The 23,033-nt window shown below is 43.8% G+C and overlaps 3 protein-coding genes across 4 annotated transcripts; 2 read left to right on the forward strand and 1 right to left on the reverse strand.

Annotated features, from left to right (window-relative positions):
* Nucleotides 1–485: 485 nt before the first annotated feature.
* On the forward strand, nucleotides 486–11,577 carry LOC140222159 (uncharacterized). Its single transcript, XM_072292362.1, has 2 exons — nucleotides 486–864; nucleotides 5,912–11,577. Exons 1-2 carry the CDS (start codon nucleotides 486–488, stop codon nucleotides 7,033–7,035), a joined length of 1,503 nt encoding a protein of 500 aa, XP_072148463.1. The 3' UTR covers nucleotides 7,036–11,577.
* Nucleotides 11,578–11,721: 144 nt separating this feature from the next.
* On the forward strand, nucleotides 11,722–15,660 carry LOC117847518 (basic leucine zipper 23-like). Its single transcript, XM_072292718.1, has 2 exons — nucleotides 11,722–12,277; nucleotides 12,420–15,660. Exon 2 carries the CDS (start codon nucleotides 14,598–14,600, stop codon nucleotides 15,282–15,284), a length of 687 nt encoding a protein of 228 aa, XP_072148819.1. The 5' UTR covers nucleotides 11,722–12,277; nucleotides 12,420–14,597; the 3' UTR covers nucleotides 15,285–15,660.
* Nucleotides 15,661–18,595: 2,935 nt separating this feature from the next.
* On the reverse strand, nucleotides 18,596–22,984 carry LOC117847516 (protein ABA AND ROS SENSITIVE 1). 2 transcript variants are annotated; one of them, XM_072292717.1, is made up of 7 exons: nucleotides 22,747–22,984; nucleotides 22,071–22,170; nucleotides 20,885–21,041; nucleotides 19,733–20,156; nucleotides 19,276–19,351; nucleotides 19,116–19,162; nucleotides 18,596–19,013 (listed from the first exon to the last, which is right to left on the reverse strand). In XM_072292717.1, exons 1-7 carry the CDS (start codon nucleotides 22,830–22,832, stop codon nucleotides 18,830–18,832), a joined length of 1,074 nt encoding a protein of 357 aa, XP_072148818.1. In that variant the 5' UTR covers nucleotides 22,833–22,984; the 3' UTR covers nucleotides 18,596–18,829. The 2 variants fall into 2 exon arrangements, with proteins under 2 accessions (XP_072148818.1, XP_034584620.1); XM_034728729.2 differs by having other exon boundaries at nucleotides 19,733–20,171; nucleotides 22,747–22,977.
* Nucleotides 22,985–23,033: the final 49 nt, after the last annotated feature.

The raw sequence follows: 23,033 nt of genomic DNA on the forward strand, positions 1-23,033 counted from the left end.
CGAAGACTGGGAGGCACGGGATCAGCAGATCCTCAGCTTCCTTCTTACTTCCATCTCTCCGGGCATCCTCAGCCACATCGCCAAGACGAAGACGGCGGCTGATGCATGGGCTAAGCTTGAGGCCATGTTTGCCTCACAAACCCGTGCGCGCGCGGTAAATCTGTGCATCTCCCTCGCCAACACCAAGAAAGGTAACTCATCTGCTACCGATTATTTCACCAAGATGAAAATTTTTAGCGATGAGATGGCGGCCGCGGGACAACCAATCACTGATGACGAGCTGGTTGAGTACATACTCACCGGCTTGCCCGCGGAATACGAGTCACTGGTTACCTTTCTTGTCACGAGGGTGGAATCGGTGACCGTCGACGAGCTGTATTCATAGCTCCTCAACTTCGAGACTAGGATGGATGTGATCCAAGGCGGCGACCAGAGCTCGACCAACATGGCCAGCCGTGGAGGAGGCCGCGGTAATAATCGTGGTCATGGTGGTTCCTATCGTCGATGTGGGCGCGGCCCTCCAAATGGTGGGGGTCGTGGTCGCGGCCAAAGGAGCAACCAGCAAGGTGGTGGCTCCAACAACAAGAAGCAGGAAAAACCGATCTGTCAGGTGTGCCTCAAGGAGGGGCACACTGCAGCTCGTTGTTGGTACTGCTTCGCTGAGGACTTCGTTCCTTAAGAAAGGCATGCAGCAGCGGCAACCGGTTCATACAGCAGCGGCTATCGGTTCATACAACTGGTACACCGACACCAACTGGTACACCGACAGCGGCTCCACTGACCACATCACCAGCGAGTTAGAGAAACTCTCCATGCGTGAGAAGTACAACGGTGGTGATCAGATCCACATCGCAAGCGGTGCAGGTATGGCAATTAAACATGTTGGTCAATCTACTATTGTTGCCCCTAGCTGCAATCTCCAGTTAAAAAATGTTCTGCATGTACCTAAGGCTTCCAAGAATCTTGTTTCAGTTCATCGATTTACTTCTGATAACTCTGCCTACATGGAATTTCACCCCACCTATTTTTTGGTTAAGGATCAGGCAACCAAGAAAACTCTGCTTAAAGGTCATTGTCATTGGGGGCTATATCCTCTTCCTTCACCGCCAAAACAAGTCCTTACGACATCTCGCATGTCCCTGTCTCGGTGGCATGAACGACTAGGACATCCATCTTCCCCGATCGTTCGTCGCATCATCAGCAGTAATAGCCTTTCATTTGCTTCAGAGTCCAATAATGAGCATGTGTGCGATGCTTGTCAATAAGCAAAGGCACACCAGTTGCCCTATCCTAAGTCAGTGAGTCAATCTAGTGCTCCTTTAGAACTAGTGTTCTCTGCTGTGTGGGGTCAAGCTATCGAGTCCGTTGGCAGAAAACAGTATTATGTTAGTTTTATCGATGATTACAACAAGTTTACCTGGATCTACCTCATTAAACATAAGTATGAAGTCTTTCAGAAATTTCATGATTTTCAGAACCTAGTTGAAAGGTTGCTTGATCGAAAAATAAAAGCCATCCAAACTGATTGGGGTGGTGAATATCAAAGGCTTAGCTCCTTTTTTACTAAAATTGGCATCTCGCATCATGTTTCATGTCCTCATGCGCACCAACAAAATGGTGCCACCGAGCGCAAACATCGGCACATCATTGAAGTTGGTCTAGCCCTTGTATCATGCGCCAGTATGCCTCTGAAATTTTGGGACGAAGCGTTCCTCACAGCCACATATCTCATCAATCGCCTTCCTAGTGCAGTCATCAATTTTACTAGGCCCTTGGAGCGCCTCTTTGGTCAAAAACCAGATTACTTCTCCCTACGGACATTTGGTTATGCCTGTTGGCCAAATCTTCGCCCATATAATGCCCATAAACTCCAGTTCCGCTCTAAGAGATGTGCCTTTATGGGTTATAGTAATCTTCACAAGGGGTATAAATGTCTGGACATTGCATCTGGGCGTGTCTATATCTCTAGAGACGTCACATTCGATGAAACAATTTTTCCTTTTGCCAAGATGCATCCCAATGCGGGTGCTCATCTACGCTCCAAGATCCTCCTGTTATCTCCTGTTTCCGTGGCTACCAAAGGGGACAGTAGTTTGGATGATCAACATGTTAATTTGCCTAATGAATTTAACAATCCTGGCAGAGATTCTAGTTTGCCTCAGGTGCCAAATACATACGATATCACCATTGGAAGCAGCAGCACGGATCACGGAGACGACCCCCGGCCAACTTCTGCGCCCGGATCAGCATCGGTCCAGCCGCCTAGGCCTTTTCCGCCGGACTCCGCGCCCACGTCGCCAGGCGGGTCCGGCAGCTAGCCGACCACGCCCGTTTCCACCGAGGTGATGTTGTGTGGGGGCCAGTCAGCTGTGCACCCACTCTCACCTATCGCCGAAGCCTCTCCGCCACGAACTGCGCCTGCACCTGATGCTGCGACACGGAGCTCGGGGGCGATTTCTACTGTTGGACCCTCTGCGGCCGGTACACCAGAAGAGGTCGCAGCTGCGGCCGGTACAACAGAAGAGGTCGCAGCTCCTTTGCGGCCGATAACAAGGCTCCATCGCGATATTCAAAAGAAGAAAATTTATACTGATGGAACGGTCAGGTACGGGATGTTAGCAAGCACTAGTGAACCGACTGATCTAGCTAATGCACTGCAGGATAAAAATTGGAAACAGGCCATGAACTTTGAATATGAAACACTGATGAGGAACAAGACATGGCACCTAGTTCTGCCACAGAGGGGAACCAATGTTATTGGGTGCAAATGGGTGTATAGAATTAAGAGAAAGCTTGATGGGAGTCTAGATCGTTACAAGGCTCGCCTTGTTGCCAAGGGCTTCAAGCAAAGGTATGGAATTGATTACGAAGATACATTCAATCCGGTAATTAAGGCTGCAACTATTCGAGTTATATTGTCTCTAGCTGTGTCTTGTGGATGGTCTCTTCGCCAACTCGATGTGCAGAATGCCTTTTTACATGGACTCTTAGAAGAAGATGTATACATGCATCAACCTCCTGGTTTTGAGGATCTAAACCGGCCTAACTATGTGTGCAAACTTGATAAAGCTTTATATGGGTTGAAGCAAGCACCTCGAGCATGGTACTCCATATTAAGTGAACAGTTGATTCAATTGGGGTTTAAAACATCCAAGGCTGATACATCCTTGTTCTTCTTTAGTAAGGGAGGCATCACAATGTTTATTCTTGTGTATGTTGATGACATAACTGTGGCGAGTTCCACCAAGCAAGCAACAAGTGCATTACTTCGAGATCTTAAAGAACAGTTTGCATTGAAGGACTTGGGAGAGCTTCACTATTTTCTTAGCATTGAGGTACATAAAACAAACAGTGGAATTCTGCTTACACAAGAAAAATATGCGTCTGATGTACTGAAGAGGGTCAGCATGGCAGATTGTAAGTCAGTCAATACACCATTATCCACTAGTGAGAAGCTATCTCTGTATGAAGGAACTCCTCTAGGAGCTCAAGACACCACAAGATACATAAGCATTGTAGGAGCATTGCAATACCTAACATTAACACGGGCTGATATCTCATTTGCTGTGAATAAGGTTTGTCAGTTTCTTCATGCTCCAACTATAGTACATTGGGAGGTTGTGAAAAGAATATTAAGGTATATAAAGCAGTGCACTGGACTCAGGCTAAAGATTCACAGGTCAGCTTCCACACTAATAAGCGCCTTCTCAGATGCTGACTGGGCAGGCTGTGTGGATGACAGGAAATCCACCGGAGGATTTGCAGTTTTTCTAGGAACTAATTTAGTGTCTTGGAGTGCTCGCAAGCAGCCCACTGTCTCTAGATCCAGTAATGAAGCAGAGTATAAAGCAATAGCTAATGCTACGGTAGAGGTTATGTGGATACAGACTTTGTTACATGAGATAGGCGTGGAGAGTCCAAATGTTGCCAAATTGTGGTGTGACATTCTAGGCACCACATACCTTTCAAGCAATCCTATGTTTCATGCTAGAACAAAACACATTGAGGTGGACTACCATTTTGTGAGAGATCAAGTCAAGCAGACACATTTGCAAATTGACTTTGTCTCCTCCAAGGATCAAGTAGCTGATGGATTCACCAAAACTTTGCCTGCGAGGCTAGTTGAGAATTTCAAGATCAATCTAAACTTGACTAAGTTGTGATTGAGGGAGGCTGTTAGAAATAATTTGTGACGTGTTGATGTGTCAATGCAAATCCTGTAGCTTCGTCTTGGGCAGGACGGCATGAGAGTCCATGGTTGTTGGTTTGTTACTAAAGATGGAGTCTGTAGAAATAGAAATTGTTGTATAGGATCCTAGAAACATGGGACTCTCGTGCCGTAATCACTGGAGAGTGTTGCCTTGTATATGAGCTGTGCCATTAGCGCTATAAATCAATACGTACGGCGCCCCTGGCTATCATCTTGCTAAGCGCTTCCATCATCTACCCTCTGTATTTTCTACAATATCAACAACAAAATCAATACAATAGACATTATTTACAACTTACAACTACTTACATTGGACGAGGGTATGTGGTAGGGAAAAAAGATTATCGATGGATGTGAGGGATAATTGAGTATTGTTTCATTATTTGAGCTATGGGGGTGTTTGGATCCCCGAACTAAACTTTAGCCCCTGTCACATCGAATGTTTGGATACTAATTAGGAGTATTAAACATAGGCTAATTACAAAACCAATTTCACAACCCCTAGGCTAAATCGCGAGATGAATCCATCAAGCCTAATTAGTCCATGATTTGACAATATGGCGCTACAATAAACATTCGTTAATGATGGATTAATTAGGCTTAATAGATTCGTCTCGCGATTTAGCCCACGGTTTCTACAATTAGTTTTGTAATTAGCTCATGTTTAGTCTCCTAATTAGCATCCGAATATTCGATGTGACACGGATTAAACTTTAGCTTCAGGATGAAACACGGACTAAACTTTAGCTCCAGAATGAAACACCCTCTATGGATAACTACAACACAATAGTTTGATACTCAATTGTACCAAAACATTTGAGCTATGGATAGCTACGAAATAAGAGTATGAAGGTGATGTTTGATTAATTATTTGAGGTACGGAGTAGTTTCCAGAGAATCTACTATGATATGTTTTTTAAAGTAGATATGATACGTTATGACACGTTATGGACATTATTTATTAGTTTACTGGCCTTTGTGCCGATCCATCATGGCTAAAACACGGCATTCATAAAGAATCCTGGATTTTTTTCATTATAAAGGAAAAAACAAAGGAGAACGCGAATTGAATGTAGCTAAACTGGATTTGAGTGCTCAATTTAAAATGGATGCTCGCATTATTTTTTGGTTTATTGTAGGATTTAACCTACATTACTTGTGCGTGCATGCATATGGACGTCTGCATATGTGATTAGAGAAAAAAAATAAAGAAGAACTTGAACACTGAACAGACGGATAAGAACAAACAAAAGCCATACCGTGGGCCGACCTAAAGAGGCTAGAGATGATTCACCTCACAGGCATATATTGGCCCAGGCCTTGTTTGTTGCCGGTGTCCAAAATTACTGTTGTAGCACTGTAGCACACTGTAGCGTTTCGTTTGTATTTGTGAATTATTGTCCAAATATTGACTAATTAGGCTCAAAAGATTCGTCTCGCAAAGTACAACAAAACTGTACAATTAGTTTTTGCTTTCGTCTACATTTAGTATTCATATTTCGTCTACATTTAGTACTCCATGCATGAATACTAAATGTAGACGAAATCAAAAACTAATTGCACATTTTTGTTGTACTTTGCGAGACGAATCTTTTGAGCATAATTAGTCAATATTTGAACAATAATTCACAAATACAAACGAAACGCTACCGTGTCACATTTATGGCAAAATGCCAATTTAGCACCTCCCAACTTGGGAAGTAAACAAGGGCAAGGGGTGGGAGTTTGGGTGCAAGCCCCAATTTGGTCGTGGCAAAGTGAAAGCAAACAGACAAAAAAAAAAGGCCCCAGCACGTGTTTTCACGCACGGGATCAGGACGGCGAGCGGTCGGCAATCTGCGGCAGGCCAACGTGTACCCCACCACCACCACCACCCACGGACCTCCCGAGGCGCCTGGAAATTTCCCGGTCCGCCCCCCGCCCGCGCTCCCCCACCACGTGAAACGCGGAAATATCTCCGCGTTGCCGAGGCGCCAGCCACCCACGAACCGACCGACCCGGGCCGCCCGCGACCGGCCAGTTCAAAAATCAAAACCAACCCGGACACGACCAGTTCAACCGCCTTCGCCGCCGTCCGCTCGTTTCGTCCATCCGACCCCGAACCGACCCCAGCCTTGCTTTGCCGGGCGGCCAACGTCCCCGCGCACGCCAGCGCAGCAGAGCCGTGTCCGCGAAGGATTCCCCCGCTCCGGCTGGCGCCAGGGCCCTCCACCGCCTCTCCCCCGCCCATAAATAGCGCCCACGGGGAGGACCTCTTCTCCTCGCGCTCTGGTTTGCTTCTTCTCTCCGTCCGGTGTTCGGCGCCTTGCCTGTCCCCGTCTTCGTCGCCTCGTCGCGTTTGCGTTTTTCGTTTCTCGCTTCGCTTCTCTCCGTTTCGATTTCGAGCCGGGTCGTTTCTTCTCCTCCGGTTGATTTGTTTCGCCGCTCTTGCCCTTGCGTCCTCGCAGATTCCTCGGGGGCGATCCGCGTGCGCGCCTCCGTGTGGGTGTGGCGCGGGGGAGCGAGTCGGTTTGGTCGACTTGTTCGGTTTACGGTTTATTTTTCCTGTGATTCGATTCGATTTCTCCAGTATTCTCGTTTCGATCCTCGTTTCGCCTTCTCAGCGTGTGGGTTGCAGGATTGTACCGATTGGGAGTTGGGACTTGGGAGACGGAGTTCGTCATGCCGTCGTGTGCCAAGGACCAAGGAGGTCGAGGCAGGTCAGTCTCTCGTCAGATCCGGCGGTATATTGGTTTTGTCACTCGGAATCGGTGGTTTCAGGCTCAAATCATCCCGGTGTGATCTCGCCCTCTGGCCTCGTATTATCGAGCGGTCTTCTCCGATAGCCGGATCATGGGTCGATGAGGTGGATTCGATACTTGGTCGATTTCTTTTAACGGCTGATCACGCTTGTGGGTGTTTGTCATCTCCCTCTTAGATGCAGAACTTTAAGGAAGGGTCCTTGCTGGTTAAGGAGAGTAGTTGAGCGGTGGAGGTTTGCTTATGGATTATCTGTCCTTTTTTATTTGTTGTTATGGTCCTTTTGATATCATATCGTGGTGGTGTGAGGATCGCCACCAGACTAATTAGAAGCTTGACAGTATGGCCATTCCTGTTAGCTGGATCTGCAGAGGCAGCAGGGTGGTGTTTTGGAGGTGGATTGAGACGTTGACTGGACTGAGTTCATAGCGCCGGGAGAACCCCATCGTTTGGATATCTCTACCTCTCAGCTCCTTTCTTATTGGTCCATTACTCTTAAATTTCTGTCCGCTGCAATTCTGATATTCGGGCTGGTGGTTCTTCTCCAGCAGTCGGATTTTATATGGATGGATGGATTGGAGGGTGAGTTTGATTCTGCTTGAGCAATCGGAACCGTGTGGGGTTCCGTGTGTTTGTTCACTAATAAGCCTCTCTCCTTCCAACATACTTCGACATTTGACTTTCCTCAAGGGCTACCTCTGATGCTTCGTTAGTAATTGTGCAGTTTGGGGAGGCATCACTGCAGAGATAGGACTTGCAGCTGGAATTGTCACCAATTGACCAGGCTTTATCCCTATCTTATCCCTGTGCCTGCATTGTTTGATGAATGTTTCTGCTGTTTAAGGGTCAAATAGATGGTTACAATAGAGTGGTCTCTCACTGATTGCAGATCGCTAGGTGTTGCACAGGAGCAATAGGAAGCCGATTTGAAATCTCTGCATCTCTTCAAAACTAACCACCTTCTCCTATTCCATTTGAGTTTGTTGAAGTGGCTACCTCAAAGTAGATAATGATCACAGTATAGTCATCATTGCAGGTCACCAGCTTCTCCTATTCCATTTGAAAGAACTGATAGTGGGAAGCGGAAGCGGAATGTGTTGGGAGTACTTCTAACCTGTTCCTAATTTTGAGACAACATGCTAGTTTATGGAATTATGATAACTTTACTGAGTTGAAAATCTTGGATACCCCGTTACGCAGTGGTAAAAGGTTGGGAGCATACCTGGGAGATTCAAGCAGCGTGGGGAATTTTATAACTACAACTCGTTTACACCTTTAACACTTAACTTGTTTCTGTTTTTATCTGTTATATGCTTTGAGCGTAGCTTTAATTCTGGTGCTGCTTGCATTCCTATGTTCGCAGATCATTTAGCTCAACTAATTGGTTGTCCGTCTGATCTGGTGATAAAGTCTGGTTTGGGATTTCTATCTGTGGTTTGATTTTTTTTTTTGCTTCACTTCATTTGGCTTCGTCTATGTTTTTGTGCTTGGTTTGTCATGTGGTTGTTGCAGGGTTAGTTTGGCGTTGGGACTTACCTGTATCCAAGAACCAGCACTCGAAATTGGGGGGCAGGTTAGAGTCTAGTGCATGGTCATTTTGGTTATTCTGGTTCCATTACTTTCAATGGTTTCAGATCTGAATGGTTGCTGTCCTGGCTCACCAATGGATAATGATGATTGCGGAACAAGGTTTGAGACCCTGGATTTATTGCATAAGCTAATCTCGGCTGTGGTGTTTGTGTTCTTAAGAATGCAGATGGGCATTGGTTGTGGAGATCGAGCAGTGTAGAGGTTTGGTTATGGCTGACAGTAGTTTCATTATTATCCTTTACGTGATTGTAATCCCTTCATGATATTATGGGTAGATGCGAGATTTGATTGGATTCAATGTTCAAATATATAAGGATGCTATTGGAAGTGGTCAAGTGGATATTTTCGGAATTAGCAGACTGCAAAAATTTATGATGCTTAGCCTCTTGACTCCTGATTTGACTCCTGATTTGTTTGGTCTGCACAGTTTAATATCTGCCTCCGTCTGTTCTGATCAGTTCCTTCTGTTTTCCAGCCACTTAAATTTATATATGGATGCCTAGGAAATCTTTTGAGCTCCAACAATTGAAATTATAAGGAGGCTTCTAGTGCTGTCTACTTATCAACAACAGTTCTTGCAGTTGTGCTGAGATACAATTTCCAACCATTGTTGGTGCTCCTATGTCTACTTATCAACAACAGTTCTTGCAGTTGTGCTGAGATACAATTTCCAACCATTGTTGGTGCTCCTATGTGCATGCTCTCCCCTAAGCCAGGCCTATCCCTATCCCATTCTCCATTTAATTTACCTTGATAAGTTCAGTCTGATACATCTTCAAAATTCTGGCACCTTCACTTGCTGACCAGAGAACTTACGATAGCAGATACTGATGTACAGCTTAATTACTTGGACTGACCTGCATAGGACATTCTGAAGCTGTTTGGATGCTCCATTGCAGTCTCGTGATTCACATCCACAAGAAGATGCTCTTTTCCCAGAGTTTGCCCTTAGTTCTTATTATTGTCTACAACATTACTTCCAGTTCACTTGTTCAATTTTGGTTGATGGTTGGTTGGTTGGTCTCCAGTTATTTGGAGAGTACCATGCTTAGACGTTCGGAGTGACTTGTAAGATTTTTCCTCCTAACAAGAGCTCACACTTACTCTTGCTAATATCCTGATTACTACTACTATTTTGGATCCATATTTAAATTGATGGCTGTTTGGTTGGTTCTATCTTAAGTACATTCTGAGTTTTACCCGATTTCATCTGTGGGTTCTTCCATCCAGTAATATACAATGCTTTGCACAAGCTCGATTTGGCAGTCACCCTACATGCCCATCCGTTGGTGGAAGTTCAATCTATTTTGAGTAAGGTCTCAGCTAGATGTTGGCCCCATTCATTTTGCAACTTCAAGCTAAAGGTGCACAGGCTACATTTGCAGACTACCTTCTAATATCTACATTTTCAACCTGACTAATTTATCTTGCAAACTCATTCATATTTTTGAAATAATTGCATATTTAATATAGTGGCACATATCTTTGTTTACAGTCTAATTAATAATGTCCTTCATTAGGATCTGTACTAACGTAATATGGTTCCTGATTTGGTATAATCTTTAGTCCCCTTACTGATTTATTTCTGTCTCAAATTCCAGTTATAATCCAGATAATCATCATATCACGATTATTCAAACCCTAGCTTCTGTGAATAGCCAAGCTGCATTCTCTTATTTAGTTTTGTTGGTAATCGTGCTATTGATCTCCTGGAGTTAAGCTTCTTCACTGCACCGTTTATGCCCTCATCTTTATTTTATGCAGACTCGAGAGATTAGTCCTTCCTCCTGAACCTTGATCTGCAACTCCCTCATTTTGGACTTCCATCTGGTGCATTCCCTTTTTTTTTGGATCAAAACCAGGAAAAGATAGTGCTTCTTTTGTTCTTGCTAATAGAGAATCTGAACTTGCGTTGTTTATCTGAACAATTATTGTTGGAACTGGAGCTTCTTTCTGTTTGCTTGCTGTTTGGTCATTTCTGTGGCAGAGCAAGTGTCAGACTAGATCTCTAGTATCTGCATTGAATTAGCTACCTGGATTTCAATTTCAAGAATTTGGGCTGAAGCTATCTGATTCAATCTACAGACTTGAGGGAGTAGCCCTTCCTCCCGAACCTTGTTATGCAATTCCCTCATTTTGGACTTCCGTCAGCATTCTAATTTTGTGGATCAAAACCAAGAGAAGATGATGCTTCTTTTGTTCTCTCCAAAGAAATACGTCTGAACTGACATGTCGTTTCACTGAACAATTGTTGGAACTGGAGTCTTCTTTCTGTTAGCTTGCTGTTTGGTCATTTCTGTGGCAAAACGAGTGTCAGATTAGATCTCTAATATCTGTATTGAACTAACCACCTGGATTTCAGTTTCAAGAATTTGGGTTGAAGTTATCTGGTTGAGATCATTCAAGCTATATGTGTTGATTTGCCCGTGTTTGAAGTGGGATATCTTTATAGCCAAACGGAAGTTTCAGTGTTTGCTTTGACTCTTTTCAGTAATCAACTGGGTTTGTCCACCTTTGCCTTGTGAACCTAAATTCTGTGCTTGGTTTCGATTTGTCAGTTGTACGTATTGTTTGTAAAGATGGGGTTGCTTCTGTTTGGTCATGGACAAATTAGTGTGTTCAACTTCTATGTAAAATAGTGATCTTAGGTTAGCTACAAACTAGGATGGTCCAGCTTGCATTTGATCAACGGATCTCCTTGCGCAAATGATCCAAGCAACAACAATACAACATAGGTGAGGACTAAAGTGTGCAGACTTCTTACTATGATTGCATTATTTGCACCTATTGGAGCTGAGAAATGAGGATGCTAAAATGAAGAATACCATCATCATGAAATTGTGATTAGTCAATAACAATTACATTTTTTCTGATTTTGGATTGCTAGTTATGAAATAGTCTGGAAGCTGGGAGGACTAGTACTTCTACTGGACTTGAGTTGCCAGCTTGCCACCTGTGATCTGTTGGATAATCTGTACAAATAAATGTAGCTGAGTGTATGCATGCTTATAGACTAACTTTGCTATTGATTTGGACTACTTGAACTTTCCTGTGGCAAGTCCTTTCTTGATCATTGAGTGATTTTCCTGGAGCTGGTTCTCGTGTCAACTGAGTTTGTTCATGTGGAGTTACAGAATCTGTGTTGGGTACCTGGAGAACTCTTTCGACCTTCTTGAATAAGATGTGCCCTTTCAGGAACCTTCTATTTCATGCTCCAGATGCCATGGCTAAAGCAACACCAACTTCTCTGTTCACGTACCTTAGTGCCAAATCATCTTCTACTGATATCCAACAAATAACCTGCAAAAGAACTAATCTGAGAGAATTATGGATTTGATGTTGGCTTTTGAGTAGTTTTTTCTTTGCAAGATTTAACTGTCCGTACTTCATGTGGTACCTTGTTTATGCTTGAAGATAGCTGCTCTTTCATATTGTTTTTCTGCAAGGCTAACTAGTGATGTTTTCATAAGCTATGCCCTGGATGTTCTAAAATACTCCTCTGGTGTGTGCTAGTCTTGCGCATGATTTGTTTGTGTTTTGAGCTTTTCGGTGTTTGTTAGTGGTCTTGATTTGTGGTTTGTTTGTTTGTTTGCGGTTTAACACTGCCTTTGCCGGTCCCAAGCCCGGATGAGAAAATGTGGAGGGAACCGCAACAGGCTCAGTTGCATGATTGGCATTATCTATGTGACCATAGCTCGAAGAGCGCTATCTAGTGTAAAATCATGGCAAACTGAATTAGTGAGTCTCCTTCAGTTCCATTTTATGCTGGTATTTTATGCTGGTTTGTTTTGGGTCTAGTGTTCTAGACTTCACAACAGGCAACTGCCAAAAGTGATCCAGTTGTTGTTTTGGTGGTTACTCTTTTACTGGTGATGAACAGGTTTGTTTCATTAGGGATGAACGCATCTCTTCGGTGTGTCCAGAAGAAACTTATCTTGGAGGCATTATTTTCAATGATATTTGCGATGCATATGTTGGATAAAGCTGTCCAGGACATTCGAGGTACTTGCTGTCTCATTGTTGAAGCCACAATTCAGCTAAACCAAAACTGGAGACCGAGGCCCTGTTTGTTTACATTTGCTTATTTTTAACTAAACATATTACAAAACCCATTACATAAGTGGAGGCTAAACGGCGAGACGAATCTATTAAACCTAATTAGTTCATGATTTGACAATGTGTTGTTACAGTAAACATTTTCTAATGATGGACTAATTAGGCTTAAATAGATTCATCTCGCCGTTTAGCCTCCACTTATGTAATGGGTTTTATAAATAGTATACGTTTAATCCTAATTAGTACCTAAACATTCGATGTGACACGTGCTAAAAATAAGCAAAGGGAACCAAACACCCCGAAGCTCCTCCTAGGCTACAGTTACATTTGCAAACCCTGCATTCCAAGCTGGCTCTGTACGTTGGGGCATGATCGTGTTTTAGCAAGCAAGAAAATCGAGTCGAGAAGGAACTTGTCAGGCTGATGTATCCACGCCAGCTGAAATTTTTAGAGAAGTTTATCAAACCTACGCATAGATCGCAAAAAACTGTCAAACGGAGACAAGTGTTTTAAACCGTGCAATTAAACCACACCCCGATGAAACATTGCTCATTGATCTAGCTTCACAAGTCGGCTACTGCTTGCCCGCGCGTGCCCGTTACGGCGTGTCATCGCCGGCGAGGCCTGATCGCAGCCGACGGGGCGCACGGCGTCGTGGGACTGGAGCCGGGAGGGCTTGGGAGAGGAAGAGGTGAGAGAGTACCGAGGGAAAGAGATGTCGGTTAAATTGTGAGTCGAGCGGGCTGCAGTGCTGCACAATGTGCGCGGTTGGAGGCCCAGCTAGCTCCATTCAAGGACAAGAGCAGCATTTCACGAAGCTATTTTTTTGTGCTGCTGTATAACGCTGCGACTGCGATGCAAATAAACTTTTTAAAAAACTGCAGAAGAGAAGAGGAGCGTAGAGCACGTGATTTATGCAAGAGCGGTAGGCCAAGGGTTGAATTCTTCAAATACTGCTTTGTGCTAAACTGCTAATGCTCGCATATGAACATAGTCAACTAGGCAACAATATATTAACGTCTCAAGGGGGGCAAAGAAGTCAAACTAAAAGACAAGACCAGGCCAAGTGGCATGCCACCACAAGAAGCAAGAAAGATCAATCCAATCACGATGAGCAACCAAAAACCTCCCAACAGCGGCACCAACTAGATCGTCCTTCCGGGCTTCCGGCCTCTCTTCTCCCTCTCCCCTCTCCGTCCGTGTCCTTCCCCGCCCCCATCACCCGTCCAACCAAACACGTCGACGTCCATCTCCATCTCCTCCTCCTCCACAAGGCGCCCCCTTTCCAGGATTCTCCTCTCCCCCGATCGCCGATAAAACGGAAAGCAAAGCAGTGGATCGGACGTCACCAAAAAGATCGGTGGGGAGACGAGAAAGAAAGAAGCCGTGAAAGGCGGAAAGGGGAGGAACTGAGAAAGGGGAAGGAGAAAGTTTCTCCCCCCGGAGAGGCAGCTCACGGCGGCAAGCAAGCGAGGCCTTCCGCGCTGCGGCGCCTGCCCTACCGTCGATTTCGATTCCATATCATTCCCCGGGTCGAGATGAGGTTCTGATGCCGGAATCTCTCTCTGCTTTTCCGGCTATTTTACCGCCTGGGGTACCACGTTGATCCGGCGTGGTTTCCAGTTCCCCACTCCCTGAATTGGGTGGCCACTGCTTCCAATCAAGGCTTCCCTCCACTATCTTGCTGAATTGTTTCCAGTTCAATTTGGGCGGGCTCGCCGTTTCTTGCAGGAGGTCGTTGCCCTTTCTCTAATACTGCCGGGTTCTACTGTGTTCAGTGGTGAGGTCTGCTGCCCTGCGAGTTAGTTTCATCTTTGATCCATCAGTTTGCTTCCTCAATCTCTGATCAGTAATCCAGTTCTTACAGCCTCAAACAGCATCCTCGCAGAACCGAATTCTTGATTCCTTCATCTTTCTCTTTTACTTTTGGGCATCTCTCCCGTGCAACTTGTCCATTGACCACAGGAGGGGGGAAATTGGTTCGTGCACATTCTCTGTCACAATGGACGATGGAGCTGACCTCCCCTGCCAATTGCTCTTCTCCCACCCGGAGGTGCCCGATAGCTTCGACGAGCTCCTGAACAGCGCCACAACCACCTGCACCCACACGCACAGCTGCAACCCTCCCGGCCCGTCGGCCCCCATGCACACCCACACGTGCCTCCACACGCACACCCAGGTCCTCGCCGGCGGCGCCGACGACGACGACGCCAGGGAGGATGACCCGGCCAAGCCACGGAAGCCGCTGGGGAACAGGGTGGCCGTGCGCAAGTACCGGGAGAAGAAGAAGGCGCACGCTGCCTTCTTGGAGGAGGAGGTCAAGAAGCTCCGAGCCGCCAACCAGCAGCTCCTGAGGAGGGTGCAGGACCATGCCGTGCTGGAGGCGGAGGTGGTGAGGCTCAGGACCCTCCTGCTCGATGTCCGGGGCAAGATCGACGCCGAGGTCGGCGCGTTCCCCTTCCAGAACCCGTGCAGTGTTGGCTCTGTGGTGTCTGCTGATCCAGCTCTGTGCTTCAATGGCAACTCTGAGGTAGCAGGGGCCTGGGAGGAGAGCTCTGTGCCGTCGGCTGCAGATTGCAGGATAGATGAAGGTGGTGGCATGTCAAGAGAAACTGATGTTCCAGAAGGTTTGCATCATCCCATGGACGTTGTTGCAAGCTTTGTGAGTTCTGATTCTCTGGCTGAATGAGCTTTTGCCTTATTGGCAGTTTTGTGACCTCTGCCAGTGCCAGCTTCTTTGATCTTAATTGAGAGATCAATTCTCATGGAATAAGAGAATGAGGAACTGACGATGAGTAGGAGTGTAGAACTACCTTTGATGTGTTATATGTTTCTTATGTTGATGTTCAGAGTGAATGGTGTACAGAGTACTTGTATAGTAGCACTGGAAATATCGAAAATGCAAATACCTAAAGTATTCTGCAAAATTCTCTGCAGGCATGTCAATGAAGTGTTCTTGATTTCTGATTTGGAATTTCTTTGTACTCAACTGAAACTCTGCTAGACTATTTTACTGATAAATTGCACTGCATATTGTTTAGTGCAGATGTGTTTACTATTTTTTATATTAGTCTTCAGGACTTGTTGATTCATGTTATTACTAGTCACAAAGATGCCAAATTGCCCCTTCGTTCAGAACATCACCGTCTTTCTCAAACACCAAGGGCCTGATCGAAGTTACTGAGCACACTGAATTTGCTAACGCTGTGGGAAAATAGGACTAGGTTGTGGTGTGCATATTGTGTGGAGCAAATCAGTAATTTCTTGAGTTAAATTTGAATTTAGCTGGTGTCAGGATTCTGTGGCAAAGAACAAGATATGATCTTAGGCTCAAGTCAACAAAGTTTAGTGTTTTATTCTGCTCTCATCTGCTTTGAAAGAACTACTGTTGCTAATCATTGAACCAAGGAATAAAATGGCTTTGCACAGGTAGTATAACACTTCACTGATGTGACATTACTGCTACTTGGTTTTTTTTTCAGACAGCTATCCGATATCACTAGTCTGAGATTCATACTTATCTTCAGTCTTGCTACTCTGGATTCAGCATGCTCAGTGAATGTATCATGTGTGCAGTCCTGGTTTGAAAAAAGTGTACTAGAGCCGTGGAGGGTATACTAAGTAAGTCCTGAGTAGCACTAGAATAAAAAGAAAGGAATGAGACCGAAGATCATATATTGTTTCTGTAGAAATGAATTCTGGTTCAGATGAGTTTTGCAGAGAACCGAAGTAAAAAGATATTCGCAGGAAGAAACTGGTTAAATCATGGAGAATTTTTTTTTTTGAGACCAGTCATGGAACGAATTGGAGGGCTAGCATCAGTGCCTCTTTAACTTTACATGCTACCCTGATGGTGATGTAATGTATCATCTGGGAGAGGCGCTATTCCGGTTTACTCAGAACAGGTCACTGAAGATTCCTGATTCCTCATCTGAGTCAACCATATGCCATACAGATTTTTGTTGGACATGGTTCCCCGACACATGCCTAGTCCCTTGTAAAGGCAAGGACAAAGTATGATTTAGCTTGACTTCTGGTACTGTTGTGAACCTAAAAATGATGGAAACTGGAAGGTCACATCAACTGTTTCTGCAAAATATCATGCGACCATGGCCTCATCTTGACGCAAAATCTGTTCAGGCATTATGTATCATGCCTTCAAGTGCTTTCGTGAAACCGAAGCTTAAACAAGCATCGCTGCTGTCACTGCATCGGATGCATTTTTCAGCCAATCAGCCGTATGAATTTTCAGCCGTAAAAAAACCGCTTGTTCACTACGAAACCTGGCTATACTTCTTTTAAAAGAAAACTAGGGCAGTTATTTGGCTGCCTGAACTTTTGTTTCAAAGAAAACGATGTGCAAGGGCCAAGGGGGCAAGGAGGACCTTGCAGAGAGTTACATGGGAAGAAGGGAGGCAAAAGAAACTATTAACTGTACAAAATCTGAATATAGCGGTGCGGAACTGCTGATTAATCAAACATATCCACTATCCACTAGAGGCGTTACAGGCTATAATATAGATAGATTTTGAAACAAATGTAACTCTATCTCTAATCATAAATCCAAGCGCCTTAACACCTTGCTGGGTGACTCGCTAGATGTAAGCGTTTAATGAAGAAGAACCTTGCTCTTGATTCTTGAAATAAGAGTCTGAATTGACGTCGCTTTCGTAGTTCTGTCATTCTGCGTATCTTTCATTGACAGTTTCAGAAAATATAGCCCACTCATGTTGGCTAACCACTCCTCTTTGACTGCTTAATCACACTCTGAAAACAATCAAACATGTCACGATCTATTAGTTTATTTGTGTTTGTAACCTTGTATCTTCTGATCTTCATTTGCAATTACATGATTTTGAAATGAGCAGATATTGTTTCCAGCACCATCGGTGGATTATTTACTCTGCTTTCTAGAAAAACTCTACGGTTGTTTAGGCAGTTGGCGCCTCATGACGTAATTTTGCACGGGTGCATGACTGCACGTATCCAATTAACTGACCAGAATTAGGATGTTTCTTTACTCCATATGTGTTTCCATCAAACGTTGCATCAATGACAATTCAACCAACAGCTGTTGAGATAGAATAAGCTGATGGCAAATCTGACAAGAAACACGAACTGTTTCAGTTTACCAGCTACGTCATGTGAGCTCAAAGTTCCAACACGTGTAATGAGCTTGGCATCTTTTAAATTCTCATTTGCCACTTTTCGAATTCCTGGAGGTGAGCACGAGACGTCGAAGAAAGTCTTCCCATGAATAAAGCAAAGCAACATTGTGCTCTACTGTTTTACTAGACGGCTTAACCTGTGGTGTCTGATTCTGTGAGCAGTAAAAGGCAACTCTGGATGAGTAAAAAATTGAATGAAGAAAAAAAAATGATATGAGGCAACTCTGCAGGGCTGCTCTTCTGGGGAAAAAAATTGAAATGACTTTACTCGAGATGAGGAAATTTTGCAGCCTAATGTTTCATATCGTGCCATGCTGATGCATGGACTTTTCCATATACATGTCAAATATCATACGATGCAGATGCATGCCCAAGCAAATATTTTAAATGTATAGCATGGTAGAGCTGCCAAAGTTGGCTTCCTTGCAACCAACTTGACGAAACTTTTGCAAAGAGAGGCGATCAGGCATAAGCAAACTGTTGCCAAAGAAAACGCACCCGGCATCAAGAAACACTGATTGGCTCCGCCCATCACCGTCAGTCCGTCACAGATGGGACAGACACAAACCCTATAGGAGGTCGCAGGCATTGAAGCACGCACAAGGCAGTCAATCCGCACAGGTGCAGGCGTCCCTTTCAACTTCCTGGGGAGCTCCAACCAACCATCAAGCAGCAGAGATGTCCTCGTGTCGACAACCAAAGATATCTACCTTCACACAGGCAACCTCCGACAAGATCGTGATGCTGAGCCAGTTTGCTTAACATATAAGTATAAAATTAAGAGCAGCACGTATAGTATTCAATGTCCAGTCCGTTTCGGAACAAGTTAATCTTCGCTCCAACAAGGTTCAATCAGTCACCTTAAGCGATTTGCAGTCAATTCATGGTAGTCAAAACTCCACTGTATACAGAGTTGCCAATGGTTCTACTGAGGGAGAGAAGGAAAGATGTGAAACTACAGAAAGTTTTCTTCATGTAAGAAAACCTGAAGAACTGGGCTACAATTCTCGATGATGGTGGATTCTAATTTCCATGGTAGGTTGATACAAGTTACGAAATGTTTCTGTCATTTCAAATGCTGCGCTCTCCAGTCAACCGCAAAATCTGTGTTGTCATCCTCTTCCTCACTTGATGAGTCGCTGCTGGACTCTGTGTCCATACCAACAGGTTTGCTATTTACTTTAGCAGTCCGGGCGGCTTTTGACTCTACGAGCTGTTTCTTCAACATATCTACTCGCTGCCTGTACTCCCTGTGTAGAAATGAAAAGATGGCCACAATGAAAAAACTTTTTCACTTTGCTAAGCACAGGTGCTCTTTTTCCAACATAGCAGGATGTGAATAAATATCTTACTGTTGCTCTAGAGTCAAGTATTCCTCCCTCTCGGCAGCAGCATCAATCTGCAGCATAAATGCAAAGTTTATATCAGCAGTGTGGAGTTAATATTTGCAATGATAGGCACACATTGGTTTTCACTATTATCATGTAGAAACTAGAATACAAGTAGCCTAACCTCCTCTTCTTCAAGGCGGTCATCAACTTCCTGCAAGTCCTCTTGAATTTCCTTCTCGAATTCTTTGTACGCATCACTGTGTAAGTTTATTTTTAGTGAAATTAGCAAGATCATGCTAGTGTGCATAATGCGAACCACATATAACAATTTACTAAGTCTACACTGCTGCAGGTTTTGATCTTGACTGATGCAAAAAAAAAAAAGGTGTGGATGTAACAATACCATGACTTGGTTTACAAATCCTCACTTATGCTGTTAAATATGCTAACCAGATACTGCAAAGAGCCATGAACATAAAATGCTAATCTGTAAAGTATAACCTGTCAAGCCTATCTATTTATGGAATTTAAAATTGTCAAATGACAGCGAAATACATGATTAATTAAGGATAGGTCTCGTTAAAAGGGCCATAGATTCCAGATGCAATGCAAGTGCAAGAGCTGGCCATAAAACTTACTTCATGTCAACCTTCTGAGGTTGGATACCACGTGCACGGAGATCAGCATCTTTGTTATCAAAGAAACCTTCAGGCAATGAGGCTTTTACTTGAGTGGTTTCTGAACTCTTTGCTTCTTTAGAGAATGAAGTGGGTTCACTAGATTGCGTGCCATTGCCAGTTTTGTTGTTATCAAAGAAGCCATCAGGGACACCTTTCACCTGCATGTGATTGGAATTGGCAATGTTTCCAGATGTACTAAGCTCGTTAGGAGCAGGAGCTTCCTCTTCATCTGCATAGTCAAAAAAATTCCCTGGAAGGATTCCTTTGGTATTGGCTTGACTCTCTTTCTTTGCCATTTGATCTAGCCTAACAGATGGTTTATCTGTGCTTGCTTCTTTGGCCTTCAGTTGAGTAACAGCAACTTCACGGCGCACAGACCTTCCTTCAGAACCAGAATCTAGTTATCAAAGTTGTTAAATTAGCGGAGACATTGATGTGCGAAAACAATTAAGTTTACTAGGACTCCTAATAAATGATCATATTATACTGTACCATAATACGACAAGTAGGAAACTATACAGAGTTACAGAGAATACATCTGTGCTAGATGTTCCATATATCAAAATGTACATAAACCTTATGCTCTACAGAAAATAGTATAATTTTAAGCTTAATATGCTTCGTTAAGGCATTGTTAAATATCTAAAACAACTCCATTATGTATTAAACCCTACACCATGTTTCACTTAACATAGTTACAGACCGGCAGATCATTTATCAGGTAGAGCTAGGAATGTAATTGCAGTTTTTAGGTATATAATCAAATAAGATGAGAACTGGCATACGGTGAGTAAAAATAATATGTCAAAACAGTTGTTTTGTAAATAAAATTCAAATAGATTACATTGCACGACTCTATAGTCCATAGAAACATGGCATTTGAGCAAGATTACATCGATGTCTTAAGAAAAATGTAAGGAGGACATTGGAGCAGTTGTAAGCTTAGGCAAAAAATAAAAAAGTTCATTTCCATGATAATGATAATGGATCTGGCTTATAAACAGAGAAACATGACACGTAAAACGATAGAAGCAAGTGCCCGCAGATTATACTATAGAGCCAGTTAAATTTATGCTATTTGGAGAAAGAGAGGTTGTTTGGTATTCTCACCATCACTTTGCCTTTTTGTTCCCTGATTATCGAAAAAATTGGTAGGTAGTGTGGAAGATTTTTGTTTGTGAGACTCCACTGGTTGTTCCTGCTTGGTACTCAATCGAGGCCCTGCACCTGCTGCAGGTGCAGCCTTAGCAGCCGCAGCAGCTTTCGCCTGTTATCAAAATGCAAGCTCAGTTCAGAAGCAGTAAGGACCGGCACCTTCTAATAGCAAATACACTTTGAATGCAGTGTACGAGTGTGATTTCATAAACTATCAGCTCCTTCTTTGGGGCAATCAAACTGTATTTAGTATCTATCTCAACACCGGAATCATGTGCAGGCAGCTCTCATGGGAACACATTCTATTCGACAATAACCAATAACTATACACTTCAAAATGGAAAAATAAGGGGAGATAATGGTTTTCAAGAAACTCACAGATAACATGCTATTGGCTAGTGTTATATACAGACAACATATTACCACCGACAGAACAAACAGAATATTTTTGTAGAAAAGAGAACCACATCAAAGTAATCAATATAATAAGCCAATAGACAAATGGTAAACCATTGGACTGCCACAAACATGGAATAGGCATGAAACTTGTTCCATGGTCTATGAAAGTTCAAAGGTGTTCTCAAAGGGGTTCAAATCGAATGGCTACCAAAATATACAAAACAACATAAGCATCAAATAAACTACTGTTAACTTTTCATCTGAAACTATAGCTATGCAAACAGAGAGAACCAGAATTTCTGCTCATGTTAGATATATTCCTCTATTCTTTGTTCTAAATGAAGTGATGGACAAAACTAAGTTTCACATAAGATATTATATAGCATAGTATAATGTATCGTGTGTCACTGGGTTTAAACATACACAGATACACTCATGCTATCCTTTGAATGTGAATAGCCTAAAACACCCCACGCTACAAGTCACGAGTAAATCGATCAACCAATGTTTTCAAGTCATCCAAGTAGTCACGAGTTGTCGACATTTATCGACATACCTATTATATGCACATGACATATCTAGTATATATCGCCCAGTCGGTATATGGAACTAAATGTAGCCTCGACTGGTCAACAATTAGTCATCCAAAACGATTAGTCGATTCTTCAGTGGCCAGCAATTCGACTCGACTTGTCAACTTGAAAACTTTGCAGTCAATACAGACACAGTTTTTTTTTTTTACCTCATGATGTTTCCGTGACACTTGGTGTGCAGGCCAAAGTGCTTCAGACTTCAGCGTAATATTGCAGACTCTGCATATGGGCTGATCAAATTCATTGTACCTGCACAAGGTTACACAACTTATAGCTGTCAATTTTTAGTTCATACTTGCATTATTTAATTAAGATTCTGGCACCCTCAGCACTCAGGATTACAATGTGGAAAACATTTACAGATTGCACTTATAACGTAAAACTAGTTCAGATCGTACACCTACGTTCTCAAGATCTATGACAGCCTTTGTACAATAAACAAATGATGCAAGATACTGGAATCCACTCTAACTAATTTTTTTTCATGACATTATGGCTATGCAATGAGCATTACTTGTTGATCCAAGTTCCGAGTAGTTCAGGGAGTCATACTCGGAAACTACTGTCTACAGGTTAGAGCGAATCAACAATTCTACTGGTTAGAGGATCCAAAGATTTTTATGCACCGCTACCGAGACCCTCACAGTTCGCGTCGGCTGTTCATCAAAATGCCCTAGGGTTTACAAGTCTTAGTCTCTTACCAGTGCGCCAGCCAACCCAACCATCCCGAATCCCAACCACGAACCAACATCAGCGGCAGGACTCCAACGCCTAATCCGGAACCAAACCGAAGATACAGATCAGGACAGGGAGTCGAAAGGGAACCTGACGAGCGAAGGGTCGATGCGCCGCTGCTGCTTCTCCTTGGTCTCGCGGAGCTTGGCGCGGAAGATAGCCTTCCTCTGATCCATGCGGAGCAAGGCCGCCCCCGGAAACAAGAAGGTTTCGCCCTCGCCCGCGGGCGGATACGGGCATACGGCAGCTGGGGTGGCGGGGTTCTGTCCTCGTCTAGAAGGTTCTGAAGAAGGAAGCTCTGTCGCCGCAGCGGGGGAAGCTCTGTCTGCTCCGTATCTGCTGGTTGTTGGGCTAAACAGATCGGGCGGGCCGAGAAT

This window comes from Setaria viridis, chromosome 3, assembly GCF_005286985.2.
Source record: "Setaria viridis chromosome 3, Setaria_viridis_v4.0, whole genome shotgun sequence".
NCBI lineage: Eukaryota > Viridiplantae > Streptophyta > Magnoliopsida > Poales > Poaceae > Setaria > Setaria viridis.

Excerpts from the sequence above, each read along its gene's own strand:
- LOC140222159 (XM_072292362.1), top strand. The coding sequence starts at position 486 with ATGGTGGTTCCTATCGTCGATGTGGGCGCGGCCCTCCAAATGGTGGGG. Across the intron at positions 865-5,911 it reads CCACATCGCAAGCGGTGCAG|TAAACAAGGGCAAGGGGTGG; the intron begins GTATGGCAATTA and ends CAACTTGGGAAG.
- LOC117847518 (XM_072292718.1), top strand. The coding sequence starts at position 14,598 with ATGGACGATGGAGCTGACCTCCCCTGCCAATTGCTCTTCTCCCACCCG.
- LOC117847516 (XM_034728729.2), bottom strand. The coding sequence starts at position 22,832 with ATGGATCAGAGGAAGGCTATCTTCCGCGCCAAGCTCCGCGAGACCAAG. Across the intron at positions 21,042-22,070 it reads TGTCACGGAAACATCATGAG|GCGAAAGCTGCTGCGGCTGC; the intron begins GTAAAAAAAAAA and ends TTTTGATAACAG. Across the intron at positions 20,172-20,884 it reads AACAAAAAGGCAAAGTGATG|ATTCTGGTTCTGAAGGAAGG; the intron begins GTGAGAATACCA and ends TTTGATAACTAG.